Here is an 18,232-nt window from a genome sequence, read left to right on the forward strand (position 1 = left end):
TATTGGACTGTAAAATTTCATAAGAATCCCCCTAAACCGCGGTTTATTGATGGAGCAGCAAGATGTCCAACCCGCATTGCTCCTACTGACCTCTCTTTAATTTTAAAGGAAATTATAAATAAACTTAAAACCTATTGTTCTGGTATTAGAAAATTTTCGAATTTCAATCCATATTGGAGTGTTAATAATTAACTGCAGGTGAAAAACTCTTTAACAATGGTTTCAGCTAAAAGAATTGAGTCTTTCGATTTTGCGATTATGTATACTAATTTATCACTTAATGTAGTGCTAGAAAATTTAAAAACGGTTATCAAGAAACCTTTCCTCTTATCTAGTAAGAGGTTCTTAAAAATAGACACTTATAATAAAAAGCTATATGGATAAACTGCTTTAAGACCACAGTTAGCTCGAGATGTTACAGCTTAGATATGATTTTTCATTTATTAGAATTTGTTTTATATAACACTTATTTAAGATTTAATGGTAATTTGTACAAGAAAATCGTGGGAATTCCCATGGGGGGGAATACCAGCCCATTTATAGCTTACTTGTTTTTAAGTCAATTCGAATACAAATATATGATGGATAAGAATAATCCAAATAATTTAAAACATGTTTTGTCAAATAATAAAAGATATTTAAGATGATATTTTGGTTTTAAACTCTAAGGAATTTATTGGTATTTCTAAAAATATATATCCATCAGAGCTTACTCTTGAACTTAGTCATGGCACTGGTTTAGAAGATCATTTCTTAGATTTGAATATTAATATTTCTGATAATCATAAATTAGGTTTTAAAATGTATAATAAAACGGATGATTTCGATTTTGAAGTAATTATTTCCCGTTCCCTGAAAGTAATATACACTCAAATATCACATATTCAGCATTTTATTCACAGCTACTCAGATATGCAAGGATTTGTAGTAATTATCGTTTCGTATCGTTTAAAAATAGATGTAAAATTCTAAGCCAAAAATTGATTTTAAGAGGTTTTTCTGCAAATAGGTTAACTTGGCAATTTAAACAATTTAGTTTTCATTATAACGAACTTTTAAATAAATATCGAAAGAATTATCTTGAAATACTTAGCGAATTCTTTGGTTGATTTTGATTTTCCTTGTTACTGAGTTTGGCGTGTCCAATAATTTTTTACCGTGGATTGCTAGAGGATTTTGCATATATTGTATTTTCAAATGGTCTTATTTTGCATTCATTTCCTTGATTCTTATCTAGGTCACATTTAGATCAATAGAGAAAATTTGATATAGTGAAAAATGTTTAATAATTGTTTAGTATTAATATAAATTGTGAATTTGTAACATAAGTACACGAGGGCCAGAACCAACGTATAATAAGCTTGTTTTGGTATTAATTGGTTGTTCTACACTTGTTTTTTCCTAGACATATATTTTGGGGTGATACCTAGCACGGGGATACCATTGGGAATTTATCGTAGGCACGCCGCTTGCCTGGATAGGGAATTTAAAGTGCCGAAACCCTATAGGCAAGTGTGTATTTTTCTGATGAGCCCCTGTGTTGGGTTGTTGCCTCTGAATTATTTTTCTTTTTTTACTGTTTTTGATATTTGGTAAATGACGACTTGTACTTACATACGACACGACTGCCTGTCCATGGATTATTCTTTATGGTTGATTGTGCATGGCTATGCTGTTTGACCTATGTAATTGCATGGATGAGTAGGGTTAAGGCCTCATTCAAGTACTGATTTATATTAATTACTAATGTAGGAAAACAGTCTTCCTTTTCTCATTCTGTCTTCCTTTTTTTTTATGTGTTTGTGCTGTTGCATTGGTGATTTCTTTTTTCAATACATACAGATTGTCCTTCGTTTTTTCATCTTCATTTACTCTTTTTATTTTGCTGTGAACATAGACGAACTTTTGGGACTTCTTTTACCCATTAACTGTTCGTCAAGTTGGTGTTGGGGCTATCCTGTCACTCTTGTCGAAAAGGGAAATTACTCCATGACTTTAGGTTCCCAAATACATCCAGATTTTGGTTTGATTGGGATATAAAATTTTCGAGCCTTACTAACTACAAAGCCCTTACCAACATTTGATTTGGACAAGGGATCTGGATAAGGTTGTTCACCTGTCAGAGGCAATTTTTCCGGACTAAAGTAAGCATAAATACTGATAGAAACATAGTTACTGATACAAATTTGTATCAAGCTACCATAACCAGTAACCATTTTTATCAGTTTGCATAAGTTTTTTTTTAGGTAACTTATTCAATTTGATACAACTTTAGATTGCAAGCAAGGGAATCTTTGATTTAATAAGCGTTTGCTTTGTTACAGGGGCATTCGGAATGTCTTTACACTAGGGTCGGTAGCTGCTCAGTAGACTTGGTTTAAAAATGAGTCTGTTATAAGCATTTGAGATGGAATCTATCTTTCTAGGACCGAATATCCTTGTGTTTTAAAGGCAATATTTCTCGTCTTTTTTTTTAATGGATTACTAGAGGGTTTTTCTGATTGGTATTCACCTGCTAGGGATGATATTCTTTGGATGAACAATAAAATAAATGAAGACGGAAGAGAGAAATGCAAAATTTTGCCCAGAGAGTGGGATGAGGAATTAAAATACAACTACTGCAAGTTTGCATAAAGTGGTGAACAATATTAGTCATCAAAAATATAACAAAGCTATTTTAGCATTTAAAATTTTGACCTAACAATTATTTTTTCCTCGATTATATTTATAAATGAATAATTTTATTTGGTTAGGTATTTGGTCCCAGTTAATGGTAGATTGGGCTTCTTTATGCACCACAACTTGCAAACCTTGTGAAATTTTAACTTTAGTCACGCCAGTCTTGCAATTATTGAGTATACCAATACACAGGGAAGTAAAGAATATCAGGAAGAAAAGTTTTGGGTTCTACTCCTATGAATAATGATCAAAATAAAAAAGAAAATCTTTAAAATTTTGCTATTCAGGATTGGAAAATACATTTTGATACGATTTATCCAAAAATTGTCCTGTTGTGGCGCAACGGGATATAAGGAAAACTTTCCCCTTGTCAAACACCCCTAGGTGCATATGTATGTATTTTGGTATCCAGGGCATTCCTTTATCTAAAGTCTGCTAAAGCTTAGCTTTAGCAGACTTTAGCAGAGTTACAATCAAAACTAAATGCTGAACTTCTGCTTAATAACCCAGTGCATAATTGCTTTCGAGCGACAGAACTAGCCTAACACGTGAACGAAGAAGCTAAAGGAAAAGTAAATTTCAACTGGCAAATTAAAATGCTTCTTCCTGTAAAATATATGCAGCAATCCTGATAAATTGTAAACTGGCTTATTGGAACCGACTTTTCAAATCTTTTTTAAATTCAGAAAAGGACGGGGGGGCGCTGGAGAAGAAGAATCGAGGACTCGAAGTTGGAGTTTTAGTGCTAACAGTGTAAATTTTCAGTTTCCTTTACCTTTCTTTTACTTAGGTGTCAATTTTGAAACGGTGCTTTTCAGTTTTGTATTCCAAAAAACTATCGCTCTTCGCCGGTATTTGAATGAGTGAGTGGATCAAAAATGGCTAGCTCTATGTATCGTACTTGTGCGCTGCTTAAGATTCAGAAAAAAACTCGAGCCAAGGCCAAATCTCATAAGAAAGAGAACAATTTTCTGATATATAACTATAGCATAAAGCCAACTGAAACAAATAAAACCGTGAAAGCTATATCAGAATTTTGGCTATATTTACCTCAGGTATCACCCCTCTTTAAGTGCCGTGTGATAGACAGATTTGAATCGCTGGTCCTTGAACCTGAACCTTATCGCTGTTTAATGTTCCTGAATCGCTGTTTCTCATGTTCGTCAAACCTCAGTTACATTGACTTTGAGACGTTCGGAGACCAATCTTATCCTAACATAGTATCTTTTGATATAGCTTTACTCTGTATATCACCTTATACCCCAATCTAGAAATTAAGATAAATTTCTCTACTTTTGAAAATTTGGTTGTAGAAGTAGCTGTAACCTAGTTTAAAAGCGCACCATAGCCATAGTACCCAAAATATATAAGCAGATTTTGAAAGAAACTGTCTGTTTCATGGTTTTGTTACATGGAATTTTTTCCATGTAAATTTTTTTGAAACTAATAACTTGTGTTGAAATTAAACTGAGTATTAGTTTGCTACTACGAGAAGAAATTTCTCACAATTTAGGAAATGTTCCAAAAACTCCTCAAAATGATTTAAAACTAAAATAATTAGTATTTCTTTGAAATCGTCGTTTTCAAAAACTCTAAACCGGACGTTTACTGGCCTTAAAAAACGAGAAAATAATCACATTGTGTTTTTCTTTTGCCCCTCCCCTCCCCATGGGGATCACGTGGATTTGGAAAAGAAATAGCATCTGAACGGTAATTCATGAATCTAGCTGATCAGTAGGTTTAAATTCATGCGTTTTACAACTAGTAGAAAGTAAACGAGTTAATAAACAGTTTTGGTTTACGAGTTCCAGGGTGGGCCAAAAGTCACTGACCCTTTTTACTTTTATCTTTTTTATTGCTTAATATTTTTTATTTTCTTATTTTTTGTAGATCCTGGAAATTAATTATGAAGAAATTCACTACCGTACAACGTACACAAATTGTAAATTTTTACTATTAAAGTCAAGGCTTAATAATTCAAACTGAAAGAGCCTCAAACCCAAGCCCTCAGTGACTTTTGGCCCACCCTGTATAATGAAAACGTAACATTTTCAGCACCTTAGCACCTAGAGAATAACTTAGTTAAAGCACAATGTAAGCATTGTGAACATAATGCTCTTGGCAACTTCATGCTTAGTGATAGAACCTTTTTTGCCATTTTATATGCGCCGAGATCTGCCAAATATTTTGTAAAAGTTTTTTTGTACATAAATCTGTAAAGATCAACAATTTTGATTTATTTTTCTTAACAATTCTCTTATTTATTTGGATCGCATGTACCAAAATATACCACCGGCACCAGGATTTTCCTGGTGCCTGGTATATAAAATATATACCGGCACCAGGAATTTTTCGCACTTCGTATTTACCATGCTGCTCAATTTTGGCTAGAATGGGAAATTATGCGGTTAGAAAGGGCAGAAATTACCTTTGACAGTAGGGTGTTATCTTAACAAGAATTTTAAAGTTTAACTTGCACTTGAAGATTTTTTTGTTTAACAAAAAAAGCTCCGAATTTGCGAATATATGATAAACAAAAACGCAGATAATGGTTGCAGTAATAGGTGCAACCTAGTAAAGAGCGAATCAGAACTCATAATAATAAAAATATTAAAGAAGTAAGAAAGAAAATCCATTTTTAGGATGAGAATGGATAAAGTTAGCAAGTAGAAAACAAATTCATAGAAAAACAAAACTTGATGAAACTTATATATTTGAAATCAGCATAAAAATTTGATTCTTTTTATATATCTATTGGCTTCAAAATTCCATTTTTTATCGTTTCGGTCACTATTGAGCTGGGTCGCTCCTTACTGACAGTTCGTTACCATAAACTCTTTGACAGCCACCACACTCAAGTTTTTGGTCTGAGTAGAACCAGTTTCTTTCTGTATTTTAGTATTGTATTTGAGTTCTCGGCGATGATCACCTTAACTTGAGAGTGATAATTTACAATGTAGGTATATTTTAATTAAATAATTTGTATATAGAGTTGGTATTTTTGTTAGATTTGGTTAGGTAAACTGTTTAACTACTATTTCATATATTGCATTCTGGGCGGTCTGATTTCCATAATTTTCTGTTGTATTTTCTATAATTATGTTACTAAAGTATTATTTTTTATCTTATTTATGTCCATTTCATTAGGAATGACCTGCTTTTACTTCTTAAGTGTGGTGGTTGTAAGATATAAGTAATCGTTACTGTTTTGAAATAATCTAGCGAACCTCCCAATTACAAGCACTAATTCTGGAACTTGGTGCCTTAACTGAACCTTTTTCTTCTAGAGAACTGCGTTCAAATCAACTTTCTGGAGTCCCAGATCTTGGACAATGCCATTTTCTTCGCGTTTTGTAAGTATTTGTTTTACACATTATTAACATTATTAAGTGAATGAAGGATTTACTTAAAGCATTTCAGTTGACAGATCTGATTTTTTGTTGAAACCCCCCAAAAATTACTTCATTTTACACAACTATGTCCACAAGCTTCTTATAATAGTAGAAGTTCTTTGTAAAATATTGGTTTTATTTTTTTTTAAATTTTTTTAATTACAAAAGCTATCAATTTTCCTTAAAATAAGCCATTTAACAGATCACTACGATGTTCCAGTACCAAGCTAGCTGACGAGAAAGAGAGAGAGAAAAAAAATGCCTTATAAGCAGAAAATCGTAGTTTCAGCCATATTTTTTGTTTTCAAGCCAATATATTTTCCTTCTTGTTCAAGATACGGTAATTATTTAAAAAAGGGACTTAGGATAAGGTGGTTCTAATGGTGTATTTCTTGTTTTGATCCGACTCTTGTTTTTAGGAGTTATGCAGTATTATATTTTTTATTAAGGGACATGATCGTCTCTTGCTAGGTTGCTAGCTGCCGCTGCAACCCGGATTAATCAAGATATCTGGTAGAGTACGAACTATAAGATTGAACCAAGTAAAATCTGAATCATTTTTTTAAACTATTTTTTTTTGTAGTATTTGCAACGAAAAAAGGGGACACTTCACCGATCCATTGGCTAAAATTCTAATTTTGCTCTAGCAAAATTCTAAGAATCAATAGATTTCTTTAAAAGGAAAATCAGAGGCTTAATGCCGATCGGGATTTAAAATAAGAGCTCTGATTCACGAAGTCCTTCTAAATATCAAAATTCATTAAGATCTGATCACCCACTCGTATGTTAAAAATACCTCAATTTTTCTAATTTTCCTCTCCCTTCACCCCCCCCCAGATGGCCGACTCGGGGAAAGCGACTTTATCAAGTCAATTTGTGCAGTTCCCTGACACACCTACCGCTTCTCTTCGTCCAAGCACGCCCAGAAGCACCCAACTCGCCAAAGCACGGAACCCCACCACCTAACTCCACCAAAGAGAGCGGATCCTGTCCGGTTACGTCAATCACATGTTTACGACATTTATAAGCGTTTTCCAAGATTTCAGGTTTCCCCCTCCAACTCCCTCAATGTCAAGGGATCTGGTCGGAATTTGAAATAAGAGCACTGAGGCATGAGTTCCTTCTAAACATCAAATTACATTAAGATCTGGTCACCCATTCTTAAGTTAAAATAACCCTCCCCCCCACTCCCCCAAAGAGAGCAGATCCGTTCCCGGTTATGTCAATCCTGTATTTAGGACTTGTGCTTATTTTTCCCACCAAGTTTCATCCCGATCCCTCCATTCTAAGCGTTTTCCAAGATTTTAGGTTCCCCCCCCCACCAACTTCCCCTTTACAGGATCCGGTCGGGATTTAAAATAAGAGCTCTGAGACACGATATCCTTCTCAACATCAAGTTTCATTAAGATCCGATCACTCCTTCGTAAGTTGAAAATGCCTCATTTTTTCAGAATTAACCCTCCTCCCCCAACTCCCCCAAAGAGAGTGGATCCATTCCGGTTATTTCAATCACGTATCTAGGACTTATGATTATTTTTACCACCAAGTTTCATCCCGATCCCTCCACTATAAGTGTTTTCCAAGATTTTAGGTCCCCCCCAACTCCTCCAAACAGATCAGATCCGTTCTGGTTATGTCAATCACGTATCTAGGACTTGTGCTTATTTTTCCCACCAAGTTTCATCCCGATCCCTCAACTCTAACCGTTTTCCGAGATTTTAGGTTCCCCCCCTCAATTCCATCCAATGTCACCGGATCCAGTCAGGATTTGAAATAAGAGCTGTGAGGTACAATATTCTTCCAAACTTCAAGTTTCATTAAGATCCAATAACTCCTTCGTAAGTTAAAAATACCTCATTTTTTCTAATTTTCAGAATTAACCCCCTCCCAACTCCCCCAAACAGAGCATATCCGTTCCAGTTATGTCATTCACGTATCTAGGACTTCTGCTTATTTTTCCCACCAAGTTTCATCCCGATCCCTCCATTCTAAGTGTTTTCCAAGATTTTAGGTTCCCCCCCAACTCCCCCCAATTTCAGCGGATCTGGTCGGAATTAAAAATTAGAGCTCTGAGACACGATATACATCCAAACGTAAATTTTCATTAAGATGCCATCACCCGTTCGTAAGTTAAAAATACATCATTTTTTCCGAATTAACCGACCCTCCATTCCCCCCCCCCAGATTATCTAATTTAATCTATTTCTAATTTAATCTGGTCCGGTCCCTGATACGCCTACCAAATATCATCGTCCTAGCTTACCTGGAAGTGCCTAAAGTAGCAAAACCGGGACAGACAGACCGACAGAGAGACCGACAGAATTTGCGATTGCTATATGTCACTTGGTTAATACCAAGTGCCATAAGAAAATGTTTCAACTGGAAGTAAGGAGCAGCATTAAAACTTAAAACGAACAGAAATAATCACGTATATAAGGGCGTTCGTCTCCTTCTCAATGCCTCGCTCTTTACGCTAAAGTATTTTTAGCAATTCCAACTATTTATTCTACGGCCTTTGTGATTTAGGGGTAATTCTTAAAGAATTGGACAAAAATTCATGCTTTAGTGTAAAAAAAGAGGTATTGACGATAGGGCGAACCCCCTCATATACGCAATAAAAATATACAAATATAGAAGTTGGTAACGTAAGTTAATTTGTAAGTTACGCATATTTATTACTAATAAAAACGTTCGTTAAAAAATAAAAAGTTCTTGTCGCATTTTTAAGTAACCAAAAAATGGAAGGCAGCTAGGCCTCTTCCCCATCCCCTTTTTTTTATCAAAATCGTTCGGTCAAAACTATGAGGATGCCATTTAGCCAAAAAAAAATTAATGTGCAAATTTTGTTTTAATTATTCATGTGCGGTGAGCCAAAATCAAAGCATACATTAATTCAAAAACGTTCAGAAATTAAATTAAAAAAAAATATTCTTTTAAACTGAAAGTAAGGAACGACATTAAAACTTAAAACGAACAGAAATTATTCCGTATATGAAATGTGCTGTCCCCTCCGCAACATCCCGCTCTTTACGCTAATTTTTTTTTGATTGTTTTAAAAAGTAGAACTCTGACAAAGAGTCAAACTCTCTGACATAGGCTTAAGCAGTAATTTGATTAGCTTGAGAAAATGTGTCACTAATCTAAAGCAATCTTTTTTATCTCTACTTCTTTGTTCCGTAACCACTTACTTTACCTTTCAGGATAATCAGATAGAAAAAAAAGAAGAAAATTTCAGGGACCTTATCAGCTAAATTGATTTAGGATACCTGTAAGTGCTATAATCATCAGGATATTTTTAGTCACTAAAAAAACGCATAAAACATATCAGTAATTACTTACCCTTATTTCTTGGTTGACTTAATTTACAATCCTTATAATAATGTCTTACCGTTCGTGTTATCTAGATTGAATTAGTTATACCCTACAAGGATGATAATCGATAAAGTCGTAAATTTCCCGACTAGTTTCAGCCAATCTAAAGATAGGAAATGGTCGAGACAGTTATGATACTCATATTTCACGGGGAATACTTTAGCTGGGAGGGATATAGAATATGGCTGGAATGGAAAAGATGCATTATAAGGCAAAATAGTATTTGCTGCTTTTCAGGAATAGAAGACTGATCTTTTGATCTTTTCTTAGAAGTATTCTCTCGGACATAATTTCGTAGAATTGTATTTTCTCTATTACGGGTTGGATATCCATGAAAAGTGTCTACGGATACAAATAACGGATACAAGGTGACACCATTGTAAATGTTTTTAATTCATATTTCCCATTCCTGACATTTTTATTTTTAATTGAAAATTTTTCTACTCTTATATTCCCAAAAATACTCAAGTTGGAGCAGAAAGTTTTTTCAGGAACATATGCACTAATAAAATAATACTTCCAAAAACAAGTTTTACGCCTCGTAACGTGATTTCGGGAAGCTTTATTGCCAAGTCCTTAGGTAGCACTCTATTATTATGTGTGCATCTTTTCTTAACAATTGTTGCAATAGAGATGAATTTAAATTATTTCCTAACTCTCAAGCACTGTTACAGACCCTCTTATACCCATTTTACAAGATGGAACACGTGAAGCAATAATGAGACTTCAATTTTCTTCAAGACTTTTATGATTCCAAGAATATACATAAAAAAAAATTAAAGATGAAATAAACGTCTGGTAAAAGAAGTGTAATCTTGTCTCTACTGTCTCGAATTCTAAATAGCTGACATCATTAGATTATTAGACCTCCCTCCTTTGCTATGTTAAATAAATAAAAAAAAATTTTTCTTCCTGAAAATAAGGAGCGACATTAGAACTTAAAACAAACAGGAATTCTGTTGTCCCCTCCTCAACGCCCTGCTCTTTACGCTAAAGTTTTTTTTATTAGAATAAATAGCTCTTTTGAAATTACTAAAATACTCTGGCGTAAAGAGGAGGTATTGAGGAGGGAACAAATCCGCTCATATGCATAATAATTTCTGTTCGTTTTAAATTTTAGTGTTGCTCCTTACTTTCAGTTGAAAAAACCTGCCTTTTTATTTAACTTCTCATTATTTTTCTTTAAATAATTCTGGAAAATCCAGCAGCCCCTTCATTAAAATTCTCTTCCCTCATGAAAAATTCCTCCATGGAAAGATCCTCCCACCTAACCCCTAACTGCCACTCACACCAGAAAAAATCCCCCCTGAAAAATTCAGTATTTTTCTCAAAAACCAATACTATGTGTAAACAATGGGCAAAGTTCATTGCTTGCAGCCCCTTCCCCGGGACTATGAGGGATTAAGGCGTAGACATAGTTGAAGAAAATGGCTATCTCAAAATTTTGATCCAGTGAAATTGGGAAAAATCCAGTGAATTGGGAAAAGCGTGGGAGGGGGCATAGTTGCCCTCCGATTTTTAGGTCACTTAATAAGAGCACTGTAACTTTTAGTTTTTGTTAGAATGAACCTTCTTTCAATATTTTAGAACCACTGGGCCGATACGATCACCCCTGGAAAAAAAACCAAATAAACACGCATCCGTTGTTCTTCTTCTGGCAAAATATACAGATTCCACATTTTTGCAGATCGGAGCTTGAAACCTCTACAGTAGAGTTGTCAGAAATGCTGAATCTTGTAGTGTGACTAGATGAAAAAAACAAACAAGTTTTTTAACTGAAAATAAGGAGCGACATTAAAACTTAAAACGAACAGAAATCACACCGTATGTTAAAGGGGCTTTTCCCTCCTCAACGGCCCGCTCTTTACGCCAAAGTTTCTCTTAACTTTACTCTTTCTCTTAACTTTACTTTTTAAAACTGTTAAAAACTTAACCAAATTCCTCCCACGTAACTCCTCCCCTCAACCCTCCCCTCCCACCAAAAAATCCCCCTGAAAACGTCTGTACACTTCCCAAAAGCCATTACTATACGTAAACACTGGTCAAATTTTTTAACTTATACCCCGTCCCCCTTGGACTGTGAGGGAGTAACTCGTCCCCAAAGACATTGTTATTAGGTTATTTGACCATGTTGAACAAAGTGGCTATCTCAGAATTTTGATCTGTTACTTTCGGCAAAAAAATGAGCAAGGGAGGGGGCCCAGGTGCCCTCCAATTTTTTCGGTCACTGAAAAAGGGCACTAGAACTTTTAATTGCAGTTAGAATGAGCCCTCTCGCAACATTCTAGCACCACTGGGTCGATACGATCACCCCTGGGAAAAAAAACCCAGATTTTATAATAAATTGAGTACGTCTTCACACCCTTGAACAGAGGTTTGTGTTATTTATCTGCAGAGTTTGCAAGTGTGATCATTTCATACCAGTAGTCATAAAATATTCGGAGAGGATTTCCTCGAACGGACACGTTAAGTTCTAGTACCCTATTTAAGTAACAAATGCGATCAGGCAAAGACAAAGTGTTGTTTTTCGTCATTCTGAGGCACACAAAAAACAACAATTTTGACCGGAATGGGGCCAAAAGGGCTTATAATCATAGAAAACAGAAACCAACTAGTTTAAAATGACTGGATCTCTTGCATCTAACCTTAAATATCTGAGGGCACGCTGCCACCTGCTGGCTCTTTGCAATGTATAGCTCTTATAGACCCCAGATATAAAAGGAAACTGGGGAAGATTAAAAGACATCTCTGTTGGTGTGTGAGGAGGTGGGGATGAACCACCAAAAGTATTTTAGATAAAACTAGACTGGGAAATAATCCACTTTATAATCTTTCTAAATATAGCTTAATTTGAAGAAATATTTCCTTGATTCAGCTCATTGCTAATTACTAGAATTACTAATTTTTGTTGGCCCCACGCATTGTTAAACAATTTAGACTTAAAGTGGAATATTAATATCACGTGCTAACCGACTCAGAAGAGAGGGTAGAATAGAGGCATCTCTTGAAGATCGATTGGTCCAAGCAATTCTCTCCTCTTAAGATTCCAAAAGTATGGCTTGAAATTTACTTTTTTACCATTTCAGACTGCCCCAATAAATTTTACTGTGGTGGTTTTACCAAGTCATTAGTTGTAGAAAATTAATGACTAGTGAAATTGAGAATTTAGGGAATTTTCAAGCAAAAATTTTCAGTCTTAGTGTCCTCTTAAAATAGTAAAAGAGAAAATGACATTCTAAAAATTTACTAGTTTCCAATGGGGCACTGCCACTCAGTGATGCACAGTGATTACACTACATCTTTTATTTATTTTTAAGGTAGTAAAAGAGAAAAAGTTATTCTAAAAATTTACTAGTTTCTAAGGGCACTCTGCCACACAGTGATGTATATCGATCTTATGCAAATTATTAAACAGCCAGCTATTAACTTATTAAAGGGCAAAAATGAAGAAAAAGATTTTTTTCAAATGAAAGTGAGCAACAACATTAGAACTTAAGACAAACAAAAATCTATTTAAATATGTAAGGGGATATCACCCCTTTCAATGTTCATTCTTTATTTTGTCAGAATGCAGAGAATACAGCTGGTTCGTAGTTATACGTGTTTTCTTTACCTAATGTTTTTCAAGGTGTTTGAGCCAAAAATTTCTAGAGTCAAATACTAAAACCCTGAATATAATAATAAGTTCATTTATTTGGCCACATTAAAATCCAAGACGTTTAAAAAGATGTTTTTGAAAATCTTTTTTGAAAGTTTAAGGGAAAATCTCCCCTTTAGCTTAAATCCGTTTTACAGGCGTGAGGGGATGAGAGGTGTTAGACAATTTTATATTTTGGACAAATTCTTTTCGTTTGAAGTTTCAATGTCGCTCTAACTTTCATATAAGAAAATTGCAATTATGTTTATGATAACCTATAAACGGCTCGGCTTGTTCTTAGTTGGGTGTTCCTGATTTTCTATTCCTAGTCTTAATTTTCTTGTGTCAATAAAATATGGCTCATATCTGCCATGTTGGTTTCAAAGATTATTTCTAGAAAATGTCAAGCCTCCGAACTGAATAGCTTAGCGGTTTATTGGGTGAAGCCTTAAATAGATTGACAGACAGTTGGTGTTAAAGATCTAGAAAATGGTGAAAGAACTAAGTTTGCTAGCTCTTGACTAACAAAAGCCTGTAAATGGGGTTGTTACTTTGCTCGGGTGAGAGCAAAGCCTATGGTCCTCATAAATAGGACCATAATTTTACTTCGGTGGTACTAGGGCTTTTGGTCATTTGGACCTTACAGGCAGGGACCATAGCTTTACTCTTAGCAAGTTTATTGCCCTAAGATTTGAATTTCGATCCCTCAAAAACGGGTTCAGAAAGTAAAATGAATGATCTACAGGGAACAGATTAAAGTAAAGTTTTCCATTGGAAGGGTTACTTGCCCTTGGGGGTTTTAAACATATTTTCAATGATGTGGAAATAATTAGATCTTGGGTTAATTTCAGATAGGATTTATGTAAGATTACCTAATATTTTACGAATTTAAAGTGGGTTTTCATGAAGAATTCTTTAGCTTATTCCAAAGGGATGCGAGATGGTAATATAATATACAAAGGAATCACGGACTCGAACAAGGTCTGAAATCCCTTCGTCGATGCAATGAGGTTATTCCAAGTTGTGTTTCCTAATTTTTTTTTTTTACCATAGTAAGATTCTTAAGATTTGAATAGAACATCGAGTGTTTAAAATTTTGACAACTTTTTGATGGTTTCAAAATTACTTTTACGAAACTAATTTTCGATGATTCTAGAATGTTTAACTTCTAGGTTAAACATTTTGCCTGTTTATGGAAAATTACCTTAAACTGACAAATATATGGCTTTCCTATAAGTGGGCTACTTTGACGGGTCTGGACTAGCACATAGTTTCCTACAAAGTTTTTTTTTTGTAACTTCACTCTGTAGCTCGGGATTTTAGCTTTCATGCGTTATCATTTTTACCTGCCCCTTATTGATACAAATATGCATATCATCTATTGTTAGAATTTTTTCATGTGGACGATTTGTTGTCTTTCGGTTTGTATTTAGGACTTTGAATCCTTTGATCAGAGTTTGTAATTCTCAAAAGATGCTTGTAATATCTTAGCTTTTGGTTCCCCCTCGAACTCCCCCCCCCCTCAAATGTCACCGGATCCGGTTGGGATTTAAATTAAGAGCTCTGAGACACGATATCCTTCTAAATATCAAATTTCATTATGATCCGTTCACCCGTTCGTAAGTTAAAAATACCTCGTTTTCTCTAATTTTTCCGAATTAGCCATCCCCCCTCCCCAGGTGGTAGAATTGGGTAACGACTATTTCTAATTTAATCTGGTCTGGTCCCTGATACGCCTGCCAAATTTCATCGTCCTAGTTTATCTGGAAGTGCCTAAACTAGCAAAACCGGGACAGAGAGACCGACCGACAGATTTGCGATCGCTATATGTCACTTGGTTAATACTAAGTGCCATAAGAATCTTCCACCATATATATTTGTATTTTCTGTTTCCTTCCTCAGAGCAGGACTTCTGTAATCCTATAAAACAATATTTTAATGGGATGAAAATACGAGCCAAATTGTAAAACCTCTGTCACAGCTTGGCTTAATGGAAGAAAAGAAAATAGGTTTTCAAACCAATCCTTTCTCTCTAATATTCCCCTTAAACAGCAGGGAAATTCTATGTTTTAGCTCGTTTTTCAGGAGTTAAATTGTCAAAATAAACTTAGGAAGATCTGGCTGGATTCCTCCATATAAATATAATTTGAACCCAACAGAGCCATTAAACCGATTTTCAGTCATGTGAGGCACAATTACTATCTTGAATCCCAGCTGTAACTCTGTGACAGTTTTACAAATTAATAATTTTTTTTAAAGTTACGTAATCCTTCGAAACTATTGATCTCTATTCACAGGCCCTTTACGAATCCCCCCCCCCCCAAAAAAAAAGCTATTTTAGACAATTTACTGAAAGTTCAAAGGTTTTTATAAATACAATTAGAGGCTGAATCTTCTAAGCAACGAAGGTCTTTTTCGTTATTAAATAATAAAAATTAACTGAAATTAAAGAGCAACACTGAAGCTCCAAACGAACAGAAATTATTCCATATATGAAGGTTTTCCCCCTCCTCAACAAGGAGGGTTTTCCCTTTTTTACATTTACATTTACGCTAATGCTGCTAGCACTTTTAAAAAGGCTTCATATTCTAATTAAACGGCAGCTATGTTTCAGAAGCCGTTCTGTTCATTTTGAGTTTGAACGCTACTCCTTAGTTTCAGTAAAAAAAAACTGTCTTTTTATTTTAATTTCTGCTCGTTTTTGAGTTAATACAGGTAAATTTGGCCCAGCCTCCTTGAATCATGCCCTCCCCCCTCACGGAAAACTCCTCCATGAAAATTTCTTGCAACTTAAATTAGAACCCCCCCCCCCATAAAGCTCCCTCCATAAAATTTCATCCTCGCTGAAAATCTCCCCTCCCCGTAAAATTTCTTGCGTACGATTTAGCCTGAAAAATTATCCTTAGCATACTTTCATTTGAACCGGCTTACAAAACAGTTCTTCTTCCATGGAAGTTGTTAATGTTGACCTTCCCTGAGTGGCAGAAACAATCTGGCAGATCTTTTTTTAATTCTATTTTCTTACCTCTTTCTAAAATACGGTAAATATTTTTCGCCACACAAAACCATTACAAACTCAAATGTCTGTTTATAGCTAGTAACTCGCTTTAGAATTAGAATCTCAACAGAACGTAAAGATCAACATTAAAACATAAACAGAATAGAAACTATTACGAATATGAGGGGTTTGCTCCTCCTCAACACCTCGCTCTTTACACTAAAGTTTATAGTACTTTAAGATAAAGCTTTTTATTGTCAAACAATTCGTGGTAACGAACTGTAGTAAGGAGCGACTCGGCTCAATAGTAAACGAAACTCTAAAAAATTGAACTTTGATACTAAAAGATACATTAAAGAATGGGATTTTTATGCTGATTTTAAACATATAAGTTTCATCGAATTTAGTCTTTGTCATCAAAAGTTACAAGCCTGAGAAAATTTGCCTTATTTTGAAAATAGAGGGAAACACCCTCTAAAAGTCATAGAATCTTAACGGAAATCACACCATCGCATTCAGCATATCAGAGAACCCTACTGCAAAAGTTTCAAGCTCCTATCTATAAAAATGTGGAACCTCGTATTTTTTGCCAGAACACCGATCACGGGTGCGTGTTTATTTGTTTTTTTTTTTTTTTGTCTTTTTTTCCAGGGGTCATCGTATCGACTGGGTGGTCCTAGAATGTCGCAAGAGGGCTCATTCTGACGGGAATGAAAATTTCTAGTTCCCTTTTTAAGTGACCCAAAAAATTGGAGGGCACCTAGGCCCCCTCCCACGCTCATTTTTTCCCAAAGTCAACGGATCAAAACTTTGAGATAGCCATTTTGTTCAGCATAGTCGAAAACCATAAAAAATATGTCTTTGAGGATGACTTACTCCCCCATAGTCCCCGAGGGAGAGGCTGCAAGTTACAAACTTTTACCAGTGTTTACATACAGTAATGGTTATTGGGAAACGTACAGACGTTTTCAGGGGGATTTTTTGGTTTGGGGGGGGGGTATGTGTGAGGGTCTTTCCTTGGAGGAATATGTCTTGGGGGAAGAGAAATTCAATGAAGTGGGAGCAGGATATTCTAGCATTACTATAAAAAACAATGAAAAAATAAACATAAAAAAGCTTTTTCAACTAAAAGTAAGGAGCAGCATTAAAACTTAAAACGAACAGAGATTATTACGCATATGAGGGGGTCTTTTCCTCCTAAATACTTCGCTCTTTATGCTAAAGTATTTTTAGTAATTTCAACTATTTATTCTACGGACTTTCTGATTCAGGGGTCATTCTTAAAGAATTGGGGCAAAGCTTCAGCTTTAGTGTAAAGAGCAAGGTATTAACGAGGGGACAAACCCCCTCATATACATAATAAAAATATAAGAATATAGAAGTCCGTTACGTAAATTAATTCTTAAGTTACGTATATTTTTTACTAATAAAAATGTTAGTTAAAAATTAAAAGTTCTAGTTGCCTTTTTAAGTAACCGAAAAACTGGAGGGCAACTAAGCCTCCTCCCCCACCCCTTATTTCTCAAAATCGTCTGATCAAAACTAAGAGAAAGCCATTTAGCCAAAAAAAAGAATTAATATGCAAATTTCTTTTTAATAATTTATGTGCGGAGAGCCAAAATCAAACATGCATTAATTCAAAAAAATTCACAAATTAAATAAAAAAAAAACTAGTTTTTCTTACGATAAAGTGTTTTACTGTTTAATAAAGTAGAATTGATAGAAATAGTCAAACTTCAGCGTAAAGAGCAGGGCATTGAGAAGAGAACAGCCCCTTTCATACACAGAGTAATTTCTGTTCCTTTTAATTTTTAATGTCGCTCCTTACTTTCAGTTGACAAAACTAGCTTTTTTTCTTCTTTAATTCCAATTAAAAGAACATATCGTTTCAGGAGTCGTTCTTAGGGAATTGGGATATAATTCAAACTTTACCATACAGAGCGAGGTGTTGAGGAGGAGCATCCCCCCTCATATACGCAATAATTTCTCTTCGTTTTAAGTTTTAATGTTGCTGTTTACGTTCAGTAAAAAAAAGACTTGTATTTTTAATCAGAAAACGATTTCTGATCATTTTCTTTAAATAATGCCTGGAAATCCAGCTACACCGTCGAAAAAGAGAAAACAAGACATGAGAAAATTTCGTATCGGAATTCT

General features: G+C 34.8%; 1 protein-coding gene across 4 annotated transcripts in view; it reads left to right on the forward strand.

Annotated features, from left to right (window-relative positions):
• LOC136043198 (lutropin-choriogonadotropic hormone receptor-like) overlaps positions 1–18,232 on the forward strand; it is a 327,975-nt gene that overhangs the window by 204,061 nt on the left and 105,682 nt on the right. For all 4 annotated transcript variants that reach the window (XM_065728133.1, XM_065728150.1, XM_065728140.1 and 1 more), the window contains one exon: positions 5,967–6,032. In XM_065728133.1, the coding sequence (XP_065584205.1) occupies positions 5,967–6,032 (66 nt within the window). The remainder of the gene's footprint in view (positions 1–5,966; positions 6,033–18,232) is intronic.

This window comes from Artemia franciscana, chromosome 2, assembly GCF_032884065.1.
Source record: "Artemia franciscana chromosome 2, ASM3288406v1, whole genome shotgun sequence".
NCBI lineage: Eukaryota > Metazoa > Arthropoda > Branchiopoda > Anostraca > Artemiidae > Artemia > Artemia franciscana.